General features: G+C 30.9%; 3 protein-coding genes across 5 annotated transcripts in view; 1 reads left to right on the forward strand and 2 right to left on the reverse strand.

Annotated features, from left to right (window-relative positions):
* Positions 1-3,995: 3,995 nt before the first annotated feature.
* LOC107029475 (peptidyl-prolyl cis-trans isomerase CYP18-2) lies at positions 3,996-9,191 on the reverse strand. 3 transcript variants are annotated; one of them, XM_027919451.1, is made up of 7 exons: positions 9,057-9,191; positions 8,875-8,970; positions 8,641-8,702; positions 5,425-5,558; positions 4,618-4,702; positions 4,248-4,299; positions 3,996-4,200 (listed from the first exon to the last, which is right to left on the reverse strand). In XM_027919451.1, exons 1-6 carry the CDS (start codon positions 9,126-9,128, stop codon positions 4,254-4,256), a joined length of 495 nt encoding a protein of 164 aa, XP_027775252.1. In that variant the 5' UTR covers positions 9,129-9,191; the 3' UTR covers positions 3,996-4,200; positions 4,248-4,253. The 3 variants fall into 3 exon arrangements, with proteins under 3 accessions (XP_027775252.1, XP_015086386.1, XP_015086387.1); XM_015230900.2 differs by having other exon boundaries at positions 3,996-4,299; XM_015230901.2 differs by lacking the exon at positions 8,875-8,970 and having other exon boundaries at positions 3,996-4,299.
* Positions 9,192-10,055: 864 nt separating this feature from the next.
* On the reverse strand, positions 10,056-11,726 carry LOC107030713 (casparian strip membrane protein 1-like). The gene is made up of 3 exons (XM_015231977.2): positions 11,347-11,726; positions 10,825-10,948; positions 10,056-10,575 (listed from the first exon to the last, which is right to left on the reverse strand). The coding sequence occupies exons 1-3, from the start codon at positions 11,652-11,654 to the stop codon at positions 10,360-10,362; spliced, it is 648 nt and encodes a 215-aa protein (XP_015087463.1). The 5' UTR covers positions 11,655-11,726; the 3' UTR covers positions 10,056-10,359.
* Positions 11,727-19,722: 7,996 nt separating this feature from the next.
* The window catches only part of LOC107031341 (endoglucanase 8-like), a 5,173-nt gene continuing 3,981 nt past the window's right edge, over positions 19,723-20,914 (forward strand). The window contains exons 1-2 of the mRNA XM_015232666.2: positions 19,723-19,999; positions 20,087-20,494. Of these exons, the coding sequence (XP_015088152.1) occupies positions 19,796-19,999; positions 20,087-20,494 (612 nt within the window). The 5' untranslated portion in view covers positions 19,723-19,795. The remainder of the gene's footprint in view (positions 20,000-20,086; positions 20,495-20,914) is intronic.

Here is a 20,914-nt window from a genome sequence, read left to right on the forward strand (position 1 = left end):
CATTAAAACGCGCTATTTTTAACCACGAGACAAACTGGGTCCATTGTTATGGTCCTAACAAACGTCCATGAAAATTTTTGATCACTTTGTTTAGAAAATTTTAGATCACAAAAACTCCATGGACTATAGCATATGAAAATCGATAAAATCTTCATTTACCTGCTTTGAGGCTCGTTTGAACTTGATAATATTCTTATTTTTTCCACGGGATGAACTGGGTTCATTGCTAAGGTGTTAACAGACGTACATGAAAAAATTCAATCATTTTATTTCGAAAATTTCATATTACAAAATATTCATGGACTATAGCATACGAAAATAAAAAAAAAATTGTGTTTGCCTGCTTAAGGGTTGTTTGAACTTGAAAATGTGTACTTTTTCCACGGGACGAACTGGTCCATCGCTATCGTCTAAACGGACGTCCATGAAAAATTTAGGTCATTTTATTTTGGAAATCCCAAATCACAAAAAATCCTTTTACAATAGCATACAAAAATTGGCAAAATTTGTGTATATTTTCTTTGGGGCTCATTTGAACTTGATAATGCTCTCACTTTTCTCGCGAGACGAACTGGGTCCATTGATAAGGTCTTAATGGACGTCATTAAAAATCTCGATCATTTTTCTTTCAGAAATTTCAGATTAATAAAAAAAATCATAGACTATAGCATACGAAAATTGATAAAATTTGGGCTCGTTTGAACTTGAAAATGTGTTTTTTCCATTGCGATGGTCTTAACAGGCGACCATGAAAAATTTCGACCAACTTGTTTCGAGAAATTTTTTCAATTCACAAAAAATTCATGGACTATAGCACGAAAATCAGCAAAATATGTGTTTACCTTCTTTGGCGCTCGTTTGAACTTGAAAATGCGTTTTTTTTTCCCACGGGACGAACAAGCTCCATTTCTATTGTCTTAACAGACATTCATGAAAATTTTCGGCCATTTTATTTGGGAAATTTTAAATCACAAAAAATTCATGGACTATAGCACACGAAAATTGACAAAATATGTGTTTACGTGCTTTGGGGCTCGTTTGAACTTGATAATGCTCTCATTTTTCCGTGCGGAACGAACTAGCTCCAATGCTAAGGTCTAAACGAACGTCCAATGAAAATTTTTCATTCATTTTGCAAAGTTTTTTAGAATTTTTTTTTTTGGTGATTCAAGTGTTGGATCCATGAGCTAATACACGCGAAAAATCAAAAAAGGTGCGTAATTCCTATATGTTAACTTGTAAATTTTAAAATATGCCTGAAAAGAATTATCAGACTATAAGTAATGCTTCCCCAACTCGATATGGATATCTTCATAAAGTTTTTCAGAAAAACGTTTTGGATGCTCCGAGAGGACAAACCCATGGGTTGATACACACGAAAAATCAAGAAAGTCGCATAATTCCTAAATGTTGGCTAATAAATACGAAAATAAGCCTGAAAAAATGGTGACATGTACGTAACTCTTCACGAACTCATTACAGAGGTCCTTATAATGTTTTTTTCCCCAAAAAATATGGGTGCTCCAAGACGCGGATACATGGACTAATACACATGAAAGATCAAAAAAATCGCGTAATTCCTAAAAGTTCACCTATAAATGCGAAAATATGCCTAAAATAGGGGGATTATATGTAAACCTTTTCCAACTCAATAAAGAGGACCTCATAAAGTTTTTATAGAAAAAAATGGGTGCTCTGAAGCGCCAGATCCATCGGCTAATATATACAAAAACAAGAAAGTCACGTAATCCTAATAGTTGGTTTGTAAATGCGAAAGTGTGCATGAAAAAAATGGGGGAATGGTACATAATATTTTCCTAACTCATTACGAAGTCCTCAAAAAATTATTTGAGAAAAAGTTTTTGGGTGCTCCGAGGCACCAGATGTATGGGTTAATACACATGAAAACCCAAGAAAGTCATGCAATTCCTAAAAGTAAGTTTCTAAATGAAAATATGCATGAAACAAAATAGTGAAAATGTAGATAAACGCTTTCCTAACTCGTTACAGAGGTCCTCATAAATTTTGTTCGAAAACAAAATTGGATGCTCCATGACACCAGATCCATATACTAATATACATGAAAAATTAAAAAATAGAATAATTTTCAAAAATTGGCTTGTAAATGCGAAAATATGGTTGAAAAAATAAGAGATTGTACATAACGCTTCCCCAACTCATTCGGAAGTTCCTATAAAGTTTTTTTTGAAAAAAAATAAAATTGGATGCTCCATGACGCCAGATCTATGGGCTAACACACACGAAAAATTAAAAAAAAAAACGCGCAATTCTTAAATGTTGGCTTTTATTTTTTTTTTTGATAAATCCTTATAAAGTTTTTATCACTTTGGGTGCTTCAAGGTGCCAGATCAATGAGCTGATACATACAAATATACAAGGAAATGGCTTAATTTCTAAATATTGGCTTGTAAAGCAAAAATATGCATGAAAAAATGGTGGTACTGTATGTAACGCTTCCCCATTTCATTACAATGGTCTTTGGTTAATTTCTAAAAGTTGAAATTAAAAATTAGCTTGTAAATATGAAAATATATCTGAAAAAGATGGTGAGACTATGAAGAACGCTTTCCAAACTCATTACGGGTATTCTATAAAGTTATTTTAGAAAATTTTTTGGATTCTCTAGAGCGTCATATCCATGGGATAGTACATACTAAAAATCAATAAAGTCACGTAATTTCTAAAGGTTCCCTTGCAAATGCGATAATATGCCTGAAGAAATTATTAAATTGTTTGTAACACTTCCCCAACTCATTATAGAGGTCCTCATAGAGTTTTTTAAAAAAAATCTTTTTGGATGTTTCAAGGCACCAGATCCAGGGTCTAAATACACATAAAAAAAACTAAGAAAGTCGCATAATTCCTAAAAGTTGGCTTAAATGTAAAAAATTGTCTGATAAAAACGGCGACTGGACGTTATGCTTCCCCAACTCATTACGCAGGATCTCATAAAGTTTATTCTTAAAAATTTTTGGGTATTTAGATGCTGCAAATTCATAGACTAATACACACGAAAAAATAAAAAAAATCACGTAATTCCTAAAAGTAGTCTTGTAAATGCAAAATTATGCTTGAAAAAATTATGGAACTATCGAGTTTTTCAAAAAAAATTATATGTTCTGTTGCGCCAGATCCATGGGGTTAATCACACACAAAAAAAAAACAAGAAAGTCGTGCAATTCTTTAAAATTGACTTGTAATTACAAAAATATGACTGAAAAATGGTAGTATTGTACGCAACACTTCCCCAACATATTGCAGAGGTCCTCATAAGGTTTTTTTTAAAAAAAATTTAATGTGCTCTGAGACGCCAGATCTACGGGCAAATAACACACAAAAAACAAAAAAAATCGTGTAATTCTTAAAAGTTGACTTGTAATTTCAAAATATGCCTAAAAAAATAAGTGAAACTTTACATACCCCCAACTTTTTATGGAGGTCCTCATAAATGTTTTTCAGAAAATAATTTTAGATGCTCCTAGGCGTCATATCTGTGGATTAAAATACATGAAAAAAACAAGAAAGTCGCACAATTTCTAAAAATTGCCTTTAATTGCAAAAATAAGCCAAAAATGGTGCAATTGTACAAAACGCTACCCCAACTCACTACAGATGTCTTAAAAAAATTCAGAAAAAAAAATTGGGTGCTCCGAATTCATGTTTCAAGATCCCAAGGTCTAAAATGTCAAAGCATTCAGCATTACATGTGCTTAGGAGGCACAGTCGTGCGTTTGGAGCATAAGCCTCACAGAACTAAGCCCTACAAAAGAACGTCAAGACGCCCTTCCCCAAGCGAGCACTGAACAAGTCCCTAAAGAGCCTTCTAAACAGTGTTTACATTTACATGCACCATGCAATCGAAAAGGGGGGGAAAACAACATTAGAAATAAAAAAGGACTTGTAAACGTTGATCGATTGCATTTTGCACATCTAAACTATGTTACCTATCCTTAAACTACTTCAGGAGTTGAATGGATGGTTAACAAAAGTGTCTTAATACCAAAAGCCAGTTAAAAAGTGCCAATGACACAAAATAGCATATTAGTATCATTTTGGTAAGCACAAAATTAGTATCCAGTATCCACATCCCCACATACAGACCTAAATAAGTTTTTTTCACTTAGAAAGCAGAAGATAGAATGGATCTTGGTTGTGATGACAGAAATTAAAACACTATGCCATCCCTTGGATGCTCTAGCTAATATAACAATTGTTTTCGAAGATGCAGTAGATCAATCCTTGACGGTAGTCCTCAAGATCCTCACATCATGGATTGGTCTGCATTGATATCAAATGGAACTGGAATTAGAGCTTTCCTACTCAATGATACGATTTTGAAGCTACGACTAACAAACGTTAAATGCATGAATGAGTTTTGTCTGCATTCAAACATATAACAGAGAAGGAAAAGTTGACCAGAACATTTACATACAAAGTGGTAAAATTTATCTAGTCTTTCTGCAAATTTCATTTTCTCCAAACAATGACGACCTGGGTTATTGATGTTTTCTGTATGCATAACAGTTTTTGCAATGCTGCAGCAGGACATTTTTTATCATTCTAATGTAGACACAAATATTATAGGAAGCAGAATACCTGTCAGTATTATCAGTCTGTACACTGCCAAGTCTCTTGACAATTTCCATTCCCCGACAAACTCTTCCAAAAATAGTATGTTTCCCTAACATCACATTGAACGAAAACTCATCAGCTAATAGTGAGCTAATACAGTGCACTATAAGAAAAAACTACAAACGAAGAAGAGATCACAACTGTTCAAGCCATGCTTATCCTAATTGCAGATTGAAGAGACACATCAACAGAGCTGGGGCAAGAGTATTAGATTCAGCATAGCCCAGGTCTTGAGATATATTCTCTATCATTGTAAAAATGAGAATGCCGTCACAAGAATTGATCTTGGAATCATGTACCGAATATTTTAAGGCAGTCTTGACATGGTAGCTCATGAATTTTAAGACATAATCTAGGAAAGGAGAGGAGATTTCTCCCCCCAACTTGGGTTGGTATGAATTCATCATCCTCAATAGAAGCCAAAAAGATCGACCAGCATCTCATCATGGAAGTAATCCACAAACTTAAGCTCCTCACATACTCGGATAGTCAACCATGACTATCCTCCACACATACGTTTATAGTCCATCCATGAACTTAAGCTCAAACATGTTGACAAGGGACTCATCTGAATTTTTGGAACACCGTTTTCTCACAACTTCAAGTTCAATTAGAAATTTTCTTTTACTATTTGATATACAAACAGAAAAATAGTGTTGACGGAGCAAGGTACCAAAAATAAATCAGCACATGCACTACAGCCAGCTGATTCAACATTAAAAAGCCTATTCATACAAATTGATGGAAAACAACCTGGATATGTATACTTACCATCAAGTGACTGTGCAGGTGCCAAGGTGATGAAGAATTGACTTCCATTTGTATTTGGTCCAGCATTAGCCATGGATATGATACCTGCTCCTGTATGCTTTAGCTGTGGATTTATCTCGTCTTCAAACTTCTGGCTGCAAAGTTAACTTAAGAAGTCACTAAAAGCCAAGTATGCAAAAGATGATCTTCTTCTTCACTATGTCAGACAGACAAGTTTATGTATGACTATAAATGATAATCAATAACAGTAAATGACATAACTATTAGATGCCCCAGTTAAATCTTCACCATCAGTCCCTTGTTAATGATGTATCTTCTTCGAAGCCACTGGAGATATAAACTAGATGCAGAACGACAAGAGCTTAAGCATGTGGTCGAACACATTACGTTTGTTTGCAGCCACCTTGAACAGATAGTTAGCCCTTTATTTACGTTTATTTGACAATAGAAACGGTTTTAATAAACCCTTAACAGATGCATGTCAGCAGTAATATATCTATGTATTCGGCATGCTACTTTTAGCGCAAACTCTAGTCACGAGAGATTACCCATTCAGTTTCATTTTCTCTCCTTTTATCCTTCTTTTTAAAATTTTAAGAAAATTAGATAATTCTATAACTACTTTCCACAATTGATAATTCGAATACAGTAACATCGATTTATAAAATACATAAGATAATCCAGGTTGTTAGTGCAACTGCTGAAATAATGAAAGTTTAAAGGGTCGTTTGGTAGGATGCATTAGTTTTGTGTATTACTAAAACCTTGTTTGGTACACTTTTTCAACCTTCGTATAGCTATTGCAAGCATTAGTTGTACACTTCCTTTGATATTATGTCATGCACAACTAATACATGATATGATATTAGCAATGCAAGTGGTTCTAATATATGCATAGCAGGATTAAAGACAGAATATTCTCTCAAAAACCTTTACCAAATCCATTCACCATATTTGTGGAGGGTATTTTTGTAAACAAATATTTTTTTAGAAATTAAGTTATGCGTGCTATTCTAATACACCAAATCAAACCGTGCATAAGAATAATCCCAACATTACTAATACACCATATTCCACATTATTTTTAAGCACCCTACCAAATGACCCATAAGAGAAAGAAGTTATGGGTTCGTGGTATTATCCTTTGCATGACTTCCTGGTTAGGGAAAATCCATTGGAACAAAAACCTTGATCAAGGAAAAGAGAATAAAACATGTAATCTAATCCCATTGATGAAAATATCAATTGTTTTGGAGACAACACATTGCAATCTTGTATTTTTTGGCCTATCAGATGTTGAGGTTGCCAATGCCTTAGTGAACTTATTACATTATCACTTAATCAAACTTGTCGAACAACAATTCATCATATCTTTTGAATAAAATGGGTGAAATTGTTTTGGTGAAATGTGTTTTGGCCGATTGTTTCTGTATGATATAAATAATTAATAAACATTTTTGATTTGTTAAATGCCATGATATGGTTTTGCCACCATACGTAAATAAATAGCTTATCCTCACCAAGCTTCATGTGGCTCGAACAGAAAAATTTCCGCTACGTAACAAATTAGGGGTGAGTTGGATTAATTAATAAGACAAACTCATATCCCAATTGTTCCTCTTAAGATATCTAAACTTGTCCAAAACAAATCCCTGTGAAATTTCTAGAGGACTAAAACATGTTAATAAACCTCCAGGAAAAGCTATATGTGATTGTGTAGATCATTACCCATTGATCTTCCCAAAGCCCCCTGCTTCCTGCAAATTCACCCCACATCTCCTCCCTTTGACAACATTTCCGCACTTCATAATGCTGCTATAGCCGATTTTTCTGATGCTCAATGATAAAATCGTCCTTAAAAAGGAATTGGGAAATTGCAAGATTTGGTTCTATGTTATCTTCATCAAAAAAAAAGATTTGGTTCTATGTTACAATCCCAAAGCACAATCCTCTCAAATAAACACAGGGATGCTTTATTATATGAAGGTTCCATTCAGGTGGAATCTTCTATGTTCTCTGTTACATGTCATTGACTTTTTCCAACATTGATCTTTGGTCTAAGGGGGAAGATTTGACACAAGTTATAACTAAGCACCCTTGAAAGGTTTCTTGTTTTACTTGGCTTATGGCTAAGGAAGCAATGCCTCACTTAATCAAAGTCTCATAGAGGAGAAATGCAATTATGTAATGGCTGTTCCTTTTATGAAGAGATCCTTGAGAAAGTCGATAAGATAATTTATCATATTTGGAGCAGTTGTTTGCCATTTTGAACATGTCCTACAATAATAACTCCATAGCCATACTGGATTTCTTACATAGTTATAGAAGAGATAGTCTCAATAGAAGACACATAGGCTTTGGAGCACTATCTTCATGGTCATTTGGTGAACCTTTTGGACCGAAAGAATCAGTAGAATTTTCAAAGGTGTTCTAGAGAGATACACAGGCTTAAAACAAACGTATTTCTTTGCTAGCCTTTTGGTGCAACATGACCTTTATATATGTTGTAGATAAGATCGGAGCTTTGTGCACTATTGTTAATTCTTAACACCATCCTTGTGTTGTGTTGTACCGTTTATTAAAAAAATATTGACTTGTAAGTTTTTGAATGTCGACAATTTAGAAATGTATGAGTTAAGTAGATTCTAAAGATATATTTAGCAAAATCAAGCTCTTTATCAACATTGATGCGAATTGCATTTTAATATTTTATTCATGGTAACACTCTCTATACCATAAAATTCAACAAATACTATATATGTGGCATGCTGCCTCACAAGAGCAATAAAGTTCATGTTCACTAGTTTTAATTATAAATCTTGGATAAGATAACATGAATTAAAGCAAGTCGGGATTAAAAGGTTGTCAAAACATGAAAGAGATATTCTTTTGGAAGCAGACAAACAAATTGACATTGAGGGAGTAGTAGAAAATACAAGTGAAACAAGAGAGGTAGAGTAAAGCTATTAAAGATAGACTTGCATTACTTCTTAGCATCTTTCTAATAGAGCAAAGAGAGGCTCCTATTATGTAGGAATCTAAAATGTTTGATCCCCAAAACTAACTAGATCGTTTTCCACTTAATTTGCTCTCCAACAAGAATTGAATTAGCTATAATGCCCTACTTGGCCATCCTTTCAATCTCACATAGGATATCAAATGCAATTTGAAGTAAATACATCCACATATAACACACTATTTACAACATTTACATACCCATAGATAGATTCTCCGCCTCTTCCGGTACCAGTTGGATCTCCACCTTGCACAATAAAATCCTATACCCAAATAGAAAAAAAAAAACCATAAATGAAAATGATACTCCAAACAATATAAATAAACATCCAAACGCACAACAATCTAAAGGCTCATTTGGTACGAGTGATAACTAATCCTGGAATAACTTGTTTCCGAACCAAATGAACCCTAAAATGAGAAAAAAAGCAAAACCTTAATGATTCTGTGAAACTTGACATTATCATAGTAGCCTCTTCGAGCAAGCTCTATGAAATTACGGCAAGTTCTTGGAGCTTGCTTGTAATACATCTAAACAAATTGCAAAATTTCAACTTTATCATCATAATGCAAAAACAAAACTTCAAAATCAACAAAAAGGAAGAAGAATAGAGTACCTCAAGTGTAAGAGAACCCATGGAAGTTTCTAGAGTGACCTCCGGTGGCCCTCCTTCTGCACTCGGCCACATCTCTGCTACACTCTCTCTTTCAGTGAACAATTTTCAAATAATGGTGAAACCCTTGTCTTAAGCCCCAAATATATGAAGTATATATACTATAGTGTTAGTAATATATAATTTATATTTATATAATTATTAATATAAGATATTAAAATTTAACAATCTTTTTATCTTTTAATACTTAATAATATAATTTTTTTGCTATTTACAAAATTAAAGAATATATTTATCTTTCCGTCAATTTTATTTCTTCTTTTAAAATTTCATTTTTCTCACAATTTTACTTCTATTTTCAACTCAAATCCTTTAAATTAGTCATCGATTTTTGTTACATTTCTTGATCCATACATTAGAAAGTAATTTTTTTTTGTGTGTGTTCTATTTTCTAACAGAGACAAAACTCGATGAATATGGGCTCATTCTTTTACTATTTTCACTAAATTTCATATTTTTGTATGTGTGTGTGGGGGAGGGGGGGGCGGGGGAGATCAATATTATCATGTGTACCTAAATCATATCCAGTCTCACCACTAAATCAAAATCATGTAAATTATTTTTTCACTATTTTATATAAATTTTATGATAGAACTTTTACAATGTTTTGATATATTTTGATTGATAATGGCAAGGGTAAAAATGATGCAAGCATGTTCAAGAACATTTTTCATCAAGTCAAGTATACATATTCAAGCTATACTCTCTTTGATCACGAAGATGGAATACTTCAAGGTTGTGAAAGGTCGACAGTAATATTTACTATTTGAAATATAGTTCGAATGGGAGAACAACGTATTTTAGCGTGCATTTCACTTGAAAAATAATCAAATTTTAAAATTGACCAAAAAAAAATCACTTAAAACTAATCAAAAACCAACAAATTTGAAAAGCTCATCTTCAAAAACTAAACAAAAATCATTCAAATGCATAATCAAACTATAGTAGAATCACAAATTACATATCAACGAAAATTTGTGTAGTAATAGGTGTTTTGCAAAAACTTACATAGACATCATAAAAATGAAATAGCATATAGTAAAAAAAAAAAAATTACAAATCAGAATATTAATTCTCACAATTCACCAATGGTAATGTTACAATTTTTTTTTTTACCTCTCCATGTCTAGTGAAAAGTTACAAACACCAACACAACATTACAAACACACTTGCACAAAAGTACAATTACAAAAGTAACAATAAGGAAATACAAATTACAATATTATATTTATTTTTTTTGGATCAATTAATGTCTCTTGAGAGCAATAGCAGACAACACAATTAATATAAGCAAAAGCACAATTGTGATAAAAGCAGCCACAACAGCTGCACTTGTTGTTTGGCAAAAATCACCAAATTGGTTGCAAAAAGCAAGCCAATTTGCATCTTCATTACCATTGTGTGCTAAGTATACTATGGCTGCTGAAGCTCCTGCTGCTGATGTTGTCAATGTGATCATGGCCTAGAAAAACGTGCACGACATGAGGGGTAAATTTGGTGAAATTAGTAACGGAATGGGTAAATTCAACTTCATTTTAACAGCGAGGGTAAAGTCAAACAGTAAACCACATTTAAGTGATATATTTTACCCTTTTCCCTTTGAAAAATGATGTTTCTACTGATACTTTGTTATTGATTTATACAGTGTCGTAAGTACGTTACTGTCAGACAAAGGTAAAAATGAAAGAGTATTTCGATATTAATATCTTACCGTGTCAAAAATAATGAGTAGTAGTCTCGGAACAACGACATAAGAGCGGGCAATGCACACTATAGAGAATGGTATGGAGAGGACTAGGTAGGCAACCACTATAGACATGGCTATCACAAAGAACCTACAAAATATGTGTAACAAATTAATTAATCAAACACTAGTATATTGCCTATACATACAAATAAATATTTGCACAAATAGCCATTACATTAATAAAAGTCATATTTGATATTTGTATCATATAATACTAAAAAACATAAAATTTAACTTCGAAATTTATCGATAATTCCTAGTTAATTAATTTGAAGCTACATAGTTCTTAGCTAACTGAATTTCCTTATAATGTGTTATATTAATCTATAGGTAAATAAGATTAGCATGAGATTTTTATTTTTCAGCTACGAATTTTTGTCTGTTCGCTAATATTTTGTATTTATGTATATCGCGCTACATTAAAAGGATATTTACATATTAGATGAGGAAACGATTGTAATCATGAAAATAAGACAGGTTACTTACGTAAAAGTAGGAAGATCGTCATAACCAGCTTCGAATTGAAAGAATTGAGTGAAGAAAGGAAGAGTTTCTCCAGCAGTTGCCATGCCAACAGCAGCACCAATAGAAGTAGCAACAGATGCAATTCTCAAGATTAGATCAAAAATAGAGATTCCTTTCTTGTAATTACCAACTTTTTTATTATTTGCAACTTTAGGATCACTTGATGAAATAGCATTAGATGGTGAACCTAAAAGTGGAGCTTTTCCTAATTTTCTTTCTAATTTGCTACTCTCTCCCATTTCAATTTTGGTTGACTCACTTTTATCCATTTTGATTAAAAGAAAATTAATTTGTGGGGGGGTGATTTTGTTTTGAAATTGATTGCTTAATGCCTATGAATATATTTTGCTTGTTTGTGATAGAGAATGATTAAGTGGAATGGACCTTATATAGTGCTAAAATGAAGTAAATTATTAGGAAAATAATTGTCATTTTTTAGGCTAATGGAGCTAGCAAGGAGGTTAGTTGTTTAATTCTTTTAAGTAATATATCTATTCAATTTTTTATTTTAATAAGATTTAACTTTATTTAGCTAAAATGAGGAAGAAGAGTGGTTGTTCAATTCTATTAAAAGAAAAAGAAGGGTAGTTGTGTAATTCTATTATGGTTTTGGGGGTTCGTTTGAACAACTTTCGATGAAGAACTATATTTTTAATATATGGTTAAAATTATTGTTTTTTTTATGTAATTATAGTATATATTGAACTCTCTTCGACTTTTACGTATGTTTACTTTTTTATTTTTTGAATTCGTTACTAAAAATTCTGACTTCACCGCTACTATTATGAATCTCGAATTTTGATAATGGAACTTTAAAAAATAATTTATAGCTTAAAAGGAGCAAAAGAGTGGTTGTTTAATTAGTTAGCATGGTAATTTATTAGTGGTAATTAAATCAACTTTAAATTGGAAAGCAAATATGGTGATCAATGGGGCAGATAGAACAAGAATGATTGGTGGACCAAGTTAGAAATTAATTGGAAAATCATATCATTTATTACCTAATCTTATTATTATAGTCCATTGACTACCTTTGTTTCAATTAATTAAATAGAAAACATATTTTTCAAATAATGTTAAGAATATTATTTTTGCATGGATTAGTCAAGTCGAGATTAATTTAATTTATTCCCATGAGTTGACAAACTAAACAACGAACTTTTCCCCTAATCCATTAAGCAAATTAGTTGAAATCATTAGTCCAAACTAAAAGGTTAATAAACTAAAGGAAGTTGGATCATTGTGATGTTTGAGCTTCATTAATTCCATAAATTAAATTTTTTCTTAACGAGACTTTTTTCATAATCGAGAAATTTCTGAAGTTGATTCATAACTAGATACTAGAGTTTGTGCATAATATCTAACGCATTATGTGTTGCATTATTATTTGAGTAAAATTCACAAAAAACTAATTTCAATTATGTTAATTAAAAAATACTGTAGTTGTTATCATATAGAGCTTCGAATTCTAACATGTGAATCTCGAAGACTTCACTATAAAATTTTACTTGAAATTCAAATTTTTCATGATGTTGACTATTTTTAAAGACATGACCAACATTTGATCAATGAACGCTTAATTTTATTTCTCTTACCGCTAATCTGAAATCCCAAAGCTTTTAAACCAAGTGTTTAATGCATAAGATAGTCGATACAACAAGTATCGAGCTATATAAGTACCACTAGATTGAAGTCTTAGTGATTTTTAAAGTCGGAATGATTAAGATATATTGTCTCTAGATCTGAAATCAAGATTGCTTGTTTTTCAACGTCTAGATATGCATATATAATTCATTTTTTATTTTTTTGTTGACAAGGAAAATTCGTAGCCGCTAAACTTTAGGTGCACACAAGGTAAAATTATCGCTTCTATGCTATAGCTCGCAAAAATCACACATGAGAAATAACTCACACCGCACTAGACAAGCCTGCTCAACAGACTCGATCCAGAAAGCAAACTCCTTGCTTTTCCTGGCAAGGTTTTCGAACTTGAAACCTCTAACATGGTAGCAGTGGCGGAGCCAGGATTTTTGCCAAGGGTGTTCATACTTTAGGACAAAACAGAATAATGAAAAAAATTAAAGAAGTCACCACACTTGGGCTCGAACTCAAAATGCAGAGGTGTTTTTGTATAGCCTTAACCACTGGACTGTCAACCTTTATTGTGTCAAGGTTGTTCAACAATTAGTATATATCTAAAAAAATTGATATTTAGTATATATCGAAAAAAATTAAAAAACGAAGGTTGTTCATCTGACCAACCTCGCCATGTCATAGCTCCAATCCTACATGGTAGTCTCAAGCCCAAACTTTACACATAAAAATATACAATTTCAATTAAATAAATCATTGAAGATTAGAAAAATAAATAATTTATTAAAACATGAAATATTTATGTGTGCAAATGACAGTAGATTTGGTTTGTCATGGGGCTGATGGTGATATTTGATGTTAGTGACTAGTAATGCAACGGAAAATAGTAGTTTTGATGATGGAGTTGGTTGATTTTGACCGTTGGACTGTCAACCTTTATTGTGTCAAGGTTGTTCAACAATTAGTATATATCTAAAAAAATCGATATTTACTATATATATCGATAAAAATTTAGAAAACGAAGGTTGTTCATCTGACCAACCTTGCCACGTCATATCCCCACTCCTGCATGATAGTCTCAAACCCAAATTTTGCACATAAAATATACAATTTCAATAAAAAAATTATTGAAGATTAGAAAAATAAATAAATTTATTAAAACATGAAATATTTATGTATGCAAATGACAGTAAAATTTGGTTTGCAATGGGGCTGATGGTGATATTTGATGCTAGTGATTAGTAATGCGAAGGAAAATAGTAATTGTGATGATGAAGTTGATTGATGTTAATAGTTAATAGTAATTGCCGAAGAATATATGGTGAAGATAGCTAATATTTAATATTAAGAATTAACTGCATTGATAATAATGATGAATAGTGTTGAAGCTTACACTTATCACGATAATAATTAAGGGTGAAGGGAGGGAGAAGAAGCACCAGTTTGAGGTATATTTGATACGAAGAAAAACATTATCTCGAAATAATAATGTCAATTTCCATAGTGTTTTTCAAATTATTAAGAATGTATTGACTTGCATGTGTCAGCTAGTAATCACATGGTGTGTATGAAAAATGTACTGGTAAAAATGTATAAAATGTATATTGTTATGAAGTATAGAATATAAAACGGAAAAGGGCCTAAAATACCCTTGAAGTATTGAAAATGGTACAAAATTACCCTCCATCCACCTATTGGCTCCAAAATGCCCTTTTCATCCACCTATTGGCTCCAAAATACCCTTGTCATCCACCTTTGGGTTCAAAATTGACCACTTTTATAATTGTTTTAAAATTAAACTCTTTAAATATTTTTTAAAATACTTGGCGTTCAACTATTGATTATAATTTTAATTTATTAATATAATTTATAAACCAACCCACTACCCACTCATTACTAACTAAAACTCACTCAATTAATGATCCAATTATAATATCAAAATCGTCATAAAAACAACTAAAACACGATGAAATTATAGATTCTTGAAAATGACATCCAAAATTATTCGAGTCCGAATCGAAACCCCAATTAAATTTAGGTTGAGCCGCTTATTTAGGAGGACACTTTCTTCCAAAATTTAATTAGAAATTTATGATTAAAGGTAAACAAGTAATACATCCCGAATTAATTCATGCACTTTTTTTTTAAATATAATTTTATAAATATTTATGGTTTGTTTTAAAACCTTTAATATATTATTTTGAAAAAAATTACCTATGAAGTAACATCACATAATTGAGACGTAAGAATAATTAAGATGAACATAGTCAGACTTTTAAGTTTATCGGTGATTTTTATTTAGCCACTTGAATGTATGATAATTTACTTCTATAATTTTTAAAACACTCAATTGGCAGTAGCTTACATTAATAATGTGACGGGTTTATTAAAAGGAATTTAATTAGTAATGGGCGGGTAATGGATTGATATATAAATTATACTAATAAGTTAAATTATAACAAATAGTTGAGCACCACGTATTTTAAAAAATATTTAAATAGTTTAAATATAAAACCGTTAAATAAGTGGTCAATTTTGAACAAAAAGGTGGATGACAAGGGTATTTTGGACCCAATAGGTGGGTGGAAAGGGTATTTTGGAGCCAATAGGTGGATGGAGGGTAATTTTGTACCATTTTCAATACTTTGAGGGTATTTTAGGCCCTTTTCCGAATATAAAATGAGTAAGGAAAAAGTTTAGTGATGAAATAGTATATAAAAGTGTATATAATACATATATAATAAAGTATAAATATATTTGACTATTAAATGTCAATTGAATTTCTTTGACTAGCTCTCAAATGTTTAGGACCAGAGTCCATTTGTATACTTGGCCCAAATTAAAACAATTTGCAATCCATTTGTTTGTCTGGTATAGCTTTGAGACAGACCCTTGTATACTTGCAAAAACATAGAAAAAGTATTAATATTTTTTAATAAATAATTATTGATTTCAGTCATATATTTAATTTATTTCTATTTATAACAATAAATAACAATATTATACTAAACTTTTAGTGTGTATTGAAAGTAATTATGCATGCAATATAAACGTATTATAAATGTTATAAAAATATATTATGCTTGTTTGGTAAGAAATTGACACAATGTACTTATAAGTATTTGATAATATGTGATAAATGTATTATCCATTAATTATAGTATATGTGTTTTATAAATTATTCTCTATAAGATATGGGGTTTCACTCGCAGACCCAGCCCTGCTGCTTCCATCAGTCTCCTATCCTAAGTTTCTTTCTCTGCATGAATCAAGTTCTTTGACAGGATTCTTTTAGATTTCGATAACAAGAAAGACTGTTTGAATATTTGAATCCAAGATGCTTAAGTCCTATTTTTATTAAGATTAAGACAATTTCTCAAACGACAAAATCATTATGCTTAAACTAGTAGTAACTAACATGATTATGATCAAACCACAAAATCATTATGCTTAAACTTGTAATTAAAATGATTTTAATTAATTATGAGATTTTAAAAATTATTCTCATGTTGAACTTTAAGTCAAATAAAGTTAGCTAGTAGGTATTTGTAGGTCTACATTGCATGTTGAATGCTAATTAGAAGGATAATTCCCATAAATTTAGCGGCTCGAGACCCTACAAATCTTATAATTTCTATGTTGTTTTTTTAGTCCTAATTACACTTGATAAATGTGTTTATATAAATCACAACACACTTTTGGAAGCCTCAATTTGACCATAACGATATTTTATCTACGTTATTTTATTTTTTAAAAAATATTTTTATTATTTTAATTTTGATATACTTTAACTAAAAAATAGAAAAATATCAATTTATTTTAAAATAAAAAAAATATTATAATTTTTAAAATATTCTGATTAAATTTTCTAATCATTTAGCGTTTACATACACTTTTTTTTTTCAAACTTTCATTTTGGTGTCAAAAAGCGTTATATACGCCTATATTCATACTATCTCTCTAACTTTCCTTTTTTAATGTTTGTCTCAATCTCAAGTTTCGATTTTTTCACTTTATTTGAAAATCAAACACTTTTTTATAATAATTTCTATTACAAATTAAAATTATTTGTAAAAGCTTTCACCAAACATAACTTTATCTTCAATTTCAGCTTCAAAATTTTTAATAAAGTGAAAAGATATTTATATAATAATGTGTAACAACTCATATATACTAGATCTAATCTATGACATAATGTCATGATTGGCGAAATTTGGAATGTTCAAACAATTGATAGTCTCTATGATATAGTTTTTTAAAAAAATCTATATATGCAATATAATTTTATGACGAAAAATGTTCAATCGACTATCCTTCGATCTGTGCAGCTATCATGCCTCTGCATTATGTGACTATCTATTACATTATTCCATGCAGTAAATGAGGAGGTATAAATCATACTCCCTCCGTTCGGAATTATATGTCATATTGCGCTCATCGAAAGTTAATTTAATTTTTTAAAAGTAAATTAGATTATATTATTTCGATATTTAAACAAAAAAAAAATATTCTAAAACTATATAAAAAGTACTATAAAGCACAATTTTTTTGCATATTAATATGATGAAAAAATACATCTAAAAATGTTAGTCAAAGTTTTTATAATTTGACCCTAAAAATAAAAACCATGACAAATAACACCGGACGAAAGGAGTATTTATTTTTTCCGATCTTTTCATATTGTGTCTGATATTTATATTAGAGTCCAAATTCATATCAAAAATTTTTAGATTGAAAGATAAATCACTCCATTATAAAGACGATTTTTGTATCCAAGTACACACGAACCTGAAACCTCTTATTAAAAAGGTGGGAATACGTATTATCTTTATCACTTTAATATTAAATATATTTGATAGAAATTCGAACACATAGATAAAGCCAAAAAGAAATAAAATAAAATAAAAAAGTAACCAACTACCTTTAAAAAGATAATATATATTAATTTAATTGCTTTTCGCACCGCCACATGAATGAATACTGGTTAACCATGCCTCACGCAAATGATAACGAAAAATCAAAAATATTTCCACTAAATCAACGGCGAAAATTATTTCAGTCAAAACAGTTGAGATTTAAGTGGGACCCATTTCAGAAGTTCCACGTGTTCCCCATCAACTGACGGTGAGTCACCCCATTCATTTTTGTCACAACTTCACAACCTTTTTTTTTTTTTGGGTTTTAATTATGCAAGTAAATGAGTAGTAATTAAAATTACTACTTTATTTTATTAATTAATAAAAAACTTTCATATCTAACATGTTTGTTTATATTTATAAGATTAAAATTGGTATAATGTGTATTGATGAGATCTAAACCTTAAACAAAAGATGGTTTGGTACATTTTATTTATCTGATGTATATAAGTTGAGTATTATTTTATGTGCGTGAGTTTGATTCGGCATAAAAGAAGACTTTTTAAAATTTATGTCGTTTGAAAAAAATGTTTCTGTTTCTTTTTTAGTTTGATTAAAAAAGAATGACCCCTTTCCTTTTATGGTAATACTTAAACTTTAACTTTACAGGTGACATGTCTAAGACCACAAGATTAAAATGTATAACTTTGATTTAGAACTACAAGATTAAAATGTCTTCTTTTTTTTTCTTATATCATTCTAAGTCAAACTAGACCATCCTTTTTGAAACGGATGGACTACATTAGCATGACTTTTAACTTGACAACTAAAATCGTTAACTTTGTATTTGCACAAATAAACATTTAAACTTGTATAAAATTGAATAAATAGCTAGACACATTCCTTATACATGACAATTTGTGTCCTACGTAACATTCCACGTGTATTGTGTCATGTAGGACATATGAATCTACTTATATAATTTTATACAAATTTAAATGTCTATTTGTGTACACTCAAAGTTGGAGGGTATAGTTGTTTGCTAAAGCTAAATTGAAGGTTAAGTTTATATGTTTTGCCAAACGAATGATAAATTTTTTTATAGTTATAAATTATTTCATAAAGAATAAAATAGATATTTTAAAATTAAATTATGACTTAATATAAAATATCTTATTATTTTTGGACTAACGAAGAAAGAAAAATATAGGTGAAATTAACATGCAAATGATAGGGCCAATCAACACAATGTTTAAGATTGATCGTAAAAGAGCATTCCCCCAAATACAATACGTGGATAACTAAGATATATCACATATAAAACTAGAAACTGAAAGCAATTTAGAGAGATTTATTATAAATATAGAAATGACTTCTACACAAAATTAAAAAGAAAATTATAGAAAAGAGTAAATTATACTAAATTATAGAAAAGAGTAAATTGTACTCAATTAAGAAGTTTTGTAACTATTGTTTCCTTTATATTTGAGTACGTAGAAAATTACAAATAAACTTCTTAAATTTATAAAGTGCTCTTTATAAATAATTATAAGTAATACTATTTTTTACAATTTATTAAAAAAATAATCATTACACACTCCGAGAAAAACTTGTTAACACAAGACAAATTATAGCTTAGCGCACACAAATTATAATTAAATCCTTCTTTTTCCCTCCGTTAATCTCGCTCATAAATCTTTAAAAAAGCAAATTTTAAAACCCGGTCCATCAAAAGTAGAAAAAAAAACCCGGTCTAATAAAACGGTCAAAATTAACCTCATCGTTTTCTCAACCAAATCCAATAGCATTCCACCACGTGTCGTAATCTTATTGGTTTAACCCTAGGAATCCAATGAACTAAACAACAACTTTTTCTTTATATAAAATCAGTCTTATAATTCTCTTTTTACTCCTAACTTGTGTGAGCTCTATTTTTTTTTTCCTCAGTTCACAACAAAATAATGGCGCCAAAATATACCTCCATCATTTTCCTCTTCATTCTCTTTAACTCCTTTTCATATTCATTCGGAGGGGGTCATGATTATCATGACGCCCTCCGAAAAAGCATCCTGTTCTACGAAGGACAAAGATCCGGAAAATTACCGCCGGATCAACGTATCAAATGGCGTAGAGACTCCGCATTACACGACGGTGCTTCCGCCGGAGTAAGTAGTAAAATAACAATCAAAATACATCCTTAATTTTTTGATTTATAAACTTTTTACCTGGATCGATTTTTTTTTTCGTTACAGGTTGATTTGACAGGAGGCTATTACGATGCCGGAGATAATGTGAAATTTGTTTTTCCGATGGCGTTTACAACGACATTGTTATCGTGGAGTATAATTGATTTTAAAAGGAATATAGGGAATGAATTAGGTAACGCAGTGAAGGCAGTGAAATGGGGAACTGATTTTCTGTTGAAAGCTACGGCGAGAGATGGAGTGATATATGTACAAGTTGGTGATGCATTTTCAGATCACAGTTGTTGGGAGAGACCAGAAGATATGGATACATTAAGAACTGTTTATAAAATTGATGCGAATAATCCCGGTTCCGATGTCGCCGGTGAAATCGCTGCTGCATTAGCTGCTGCATCCATTGTTTTCCGTTCACTGGATTCTTCCTACTCAAATCTACTACTTGATCGCGCTGTTAAAGTAAGGAAAACAGTATCTTTCATGCTTCTAAAAATTAACTTTGCTTTGTGAATAAACGAATAATAACTAACATGTTTTTGGTGCATTGGTTTTTTTTTTCTTTTTACATTTTTAAATAATATATATTAAAATAATTTAGAAAATCCAGGATTGGTTTGATTCACTCTGTAAAGTCTAAAAAGTAAAATGCTTTGGGCAGTGTTGTGTTAGTGTCTTTTTTTCTCTGCTAGTTGAACTGGCATTAAATAAGTTTTGTTGACTGCATTTGCTTATTAGTTATACATATATTAATATTGTATATAAAAAAAATTTTTTTTTTAATATAGTCTACGAAACGATCCGTTAAGTTACTGTCTAGTATGGGCATATAAAGTTTGTTTTGCATGTGAACAAGGATTTGTAGGGTGGGGTGGGTGGGTG

Source organism: Solanum pennellii, chromosome 9 (assembly GCF_001406875.1).
Source record: "Solanum pennellii chromosome 9, SPENNV200".
Lineage (NCBI taxonomy): Eukaryota > Viridiplantae > Streptophyta > Magnoliopsida > Solanales > Solanaceae > Solanum > Solanum pennellii.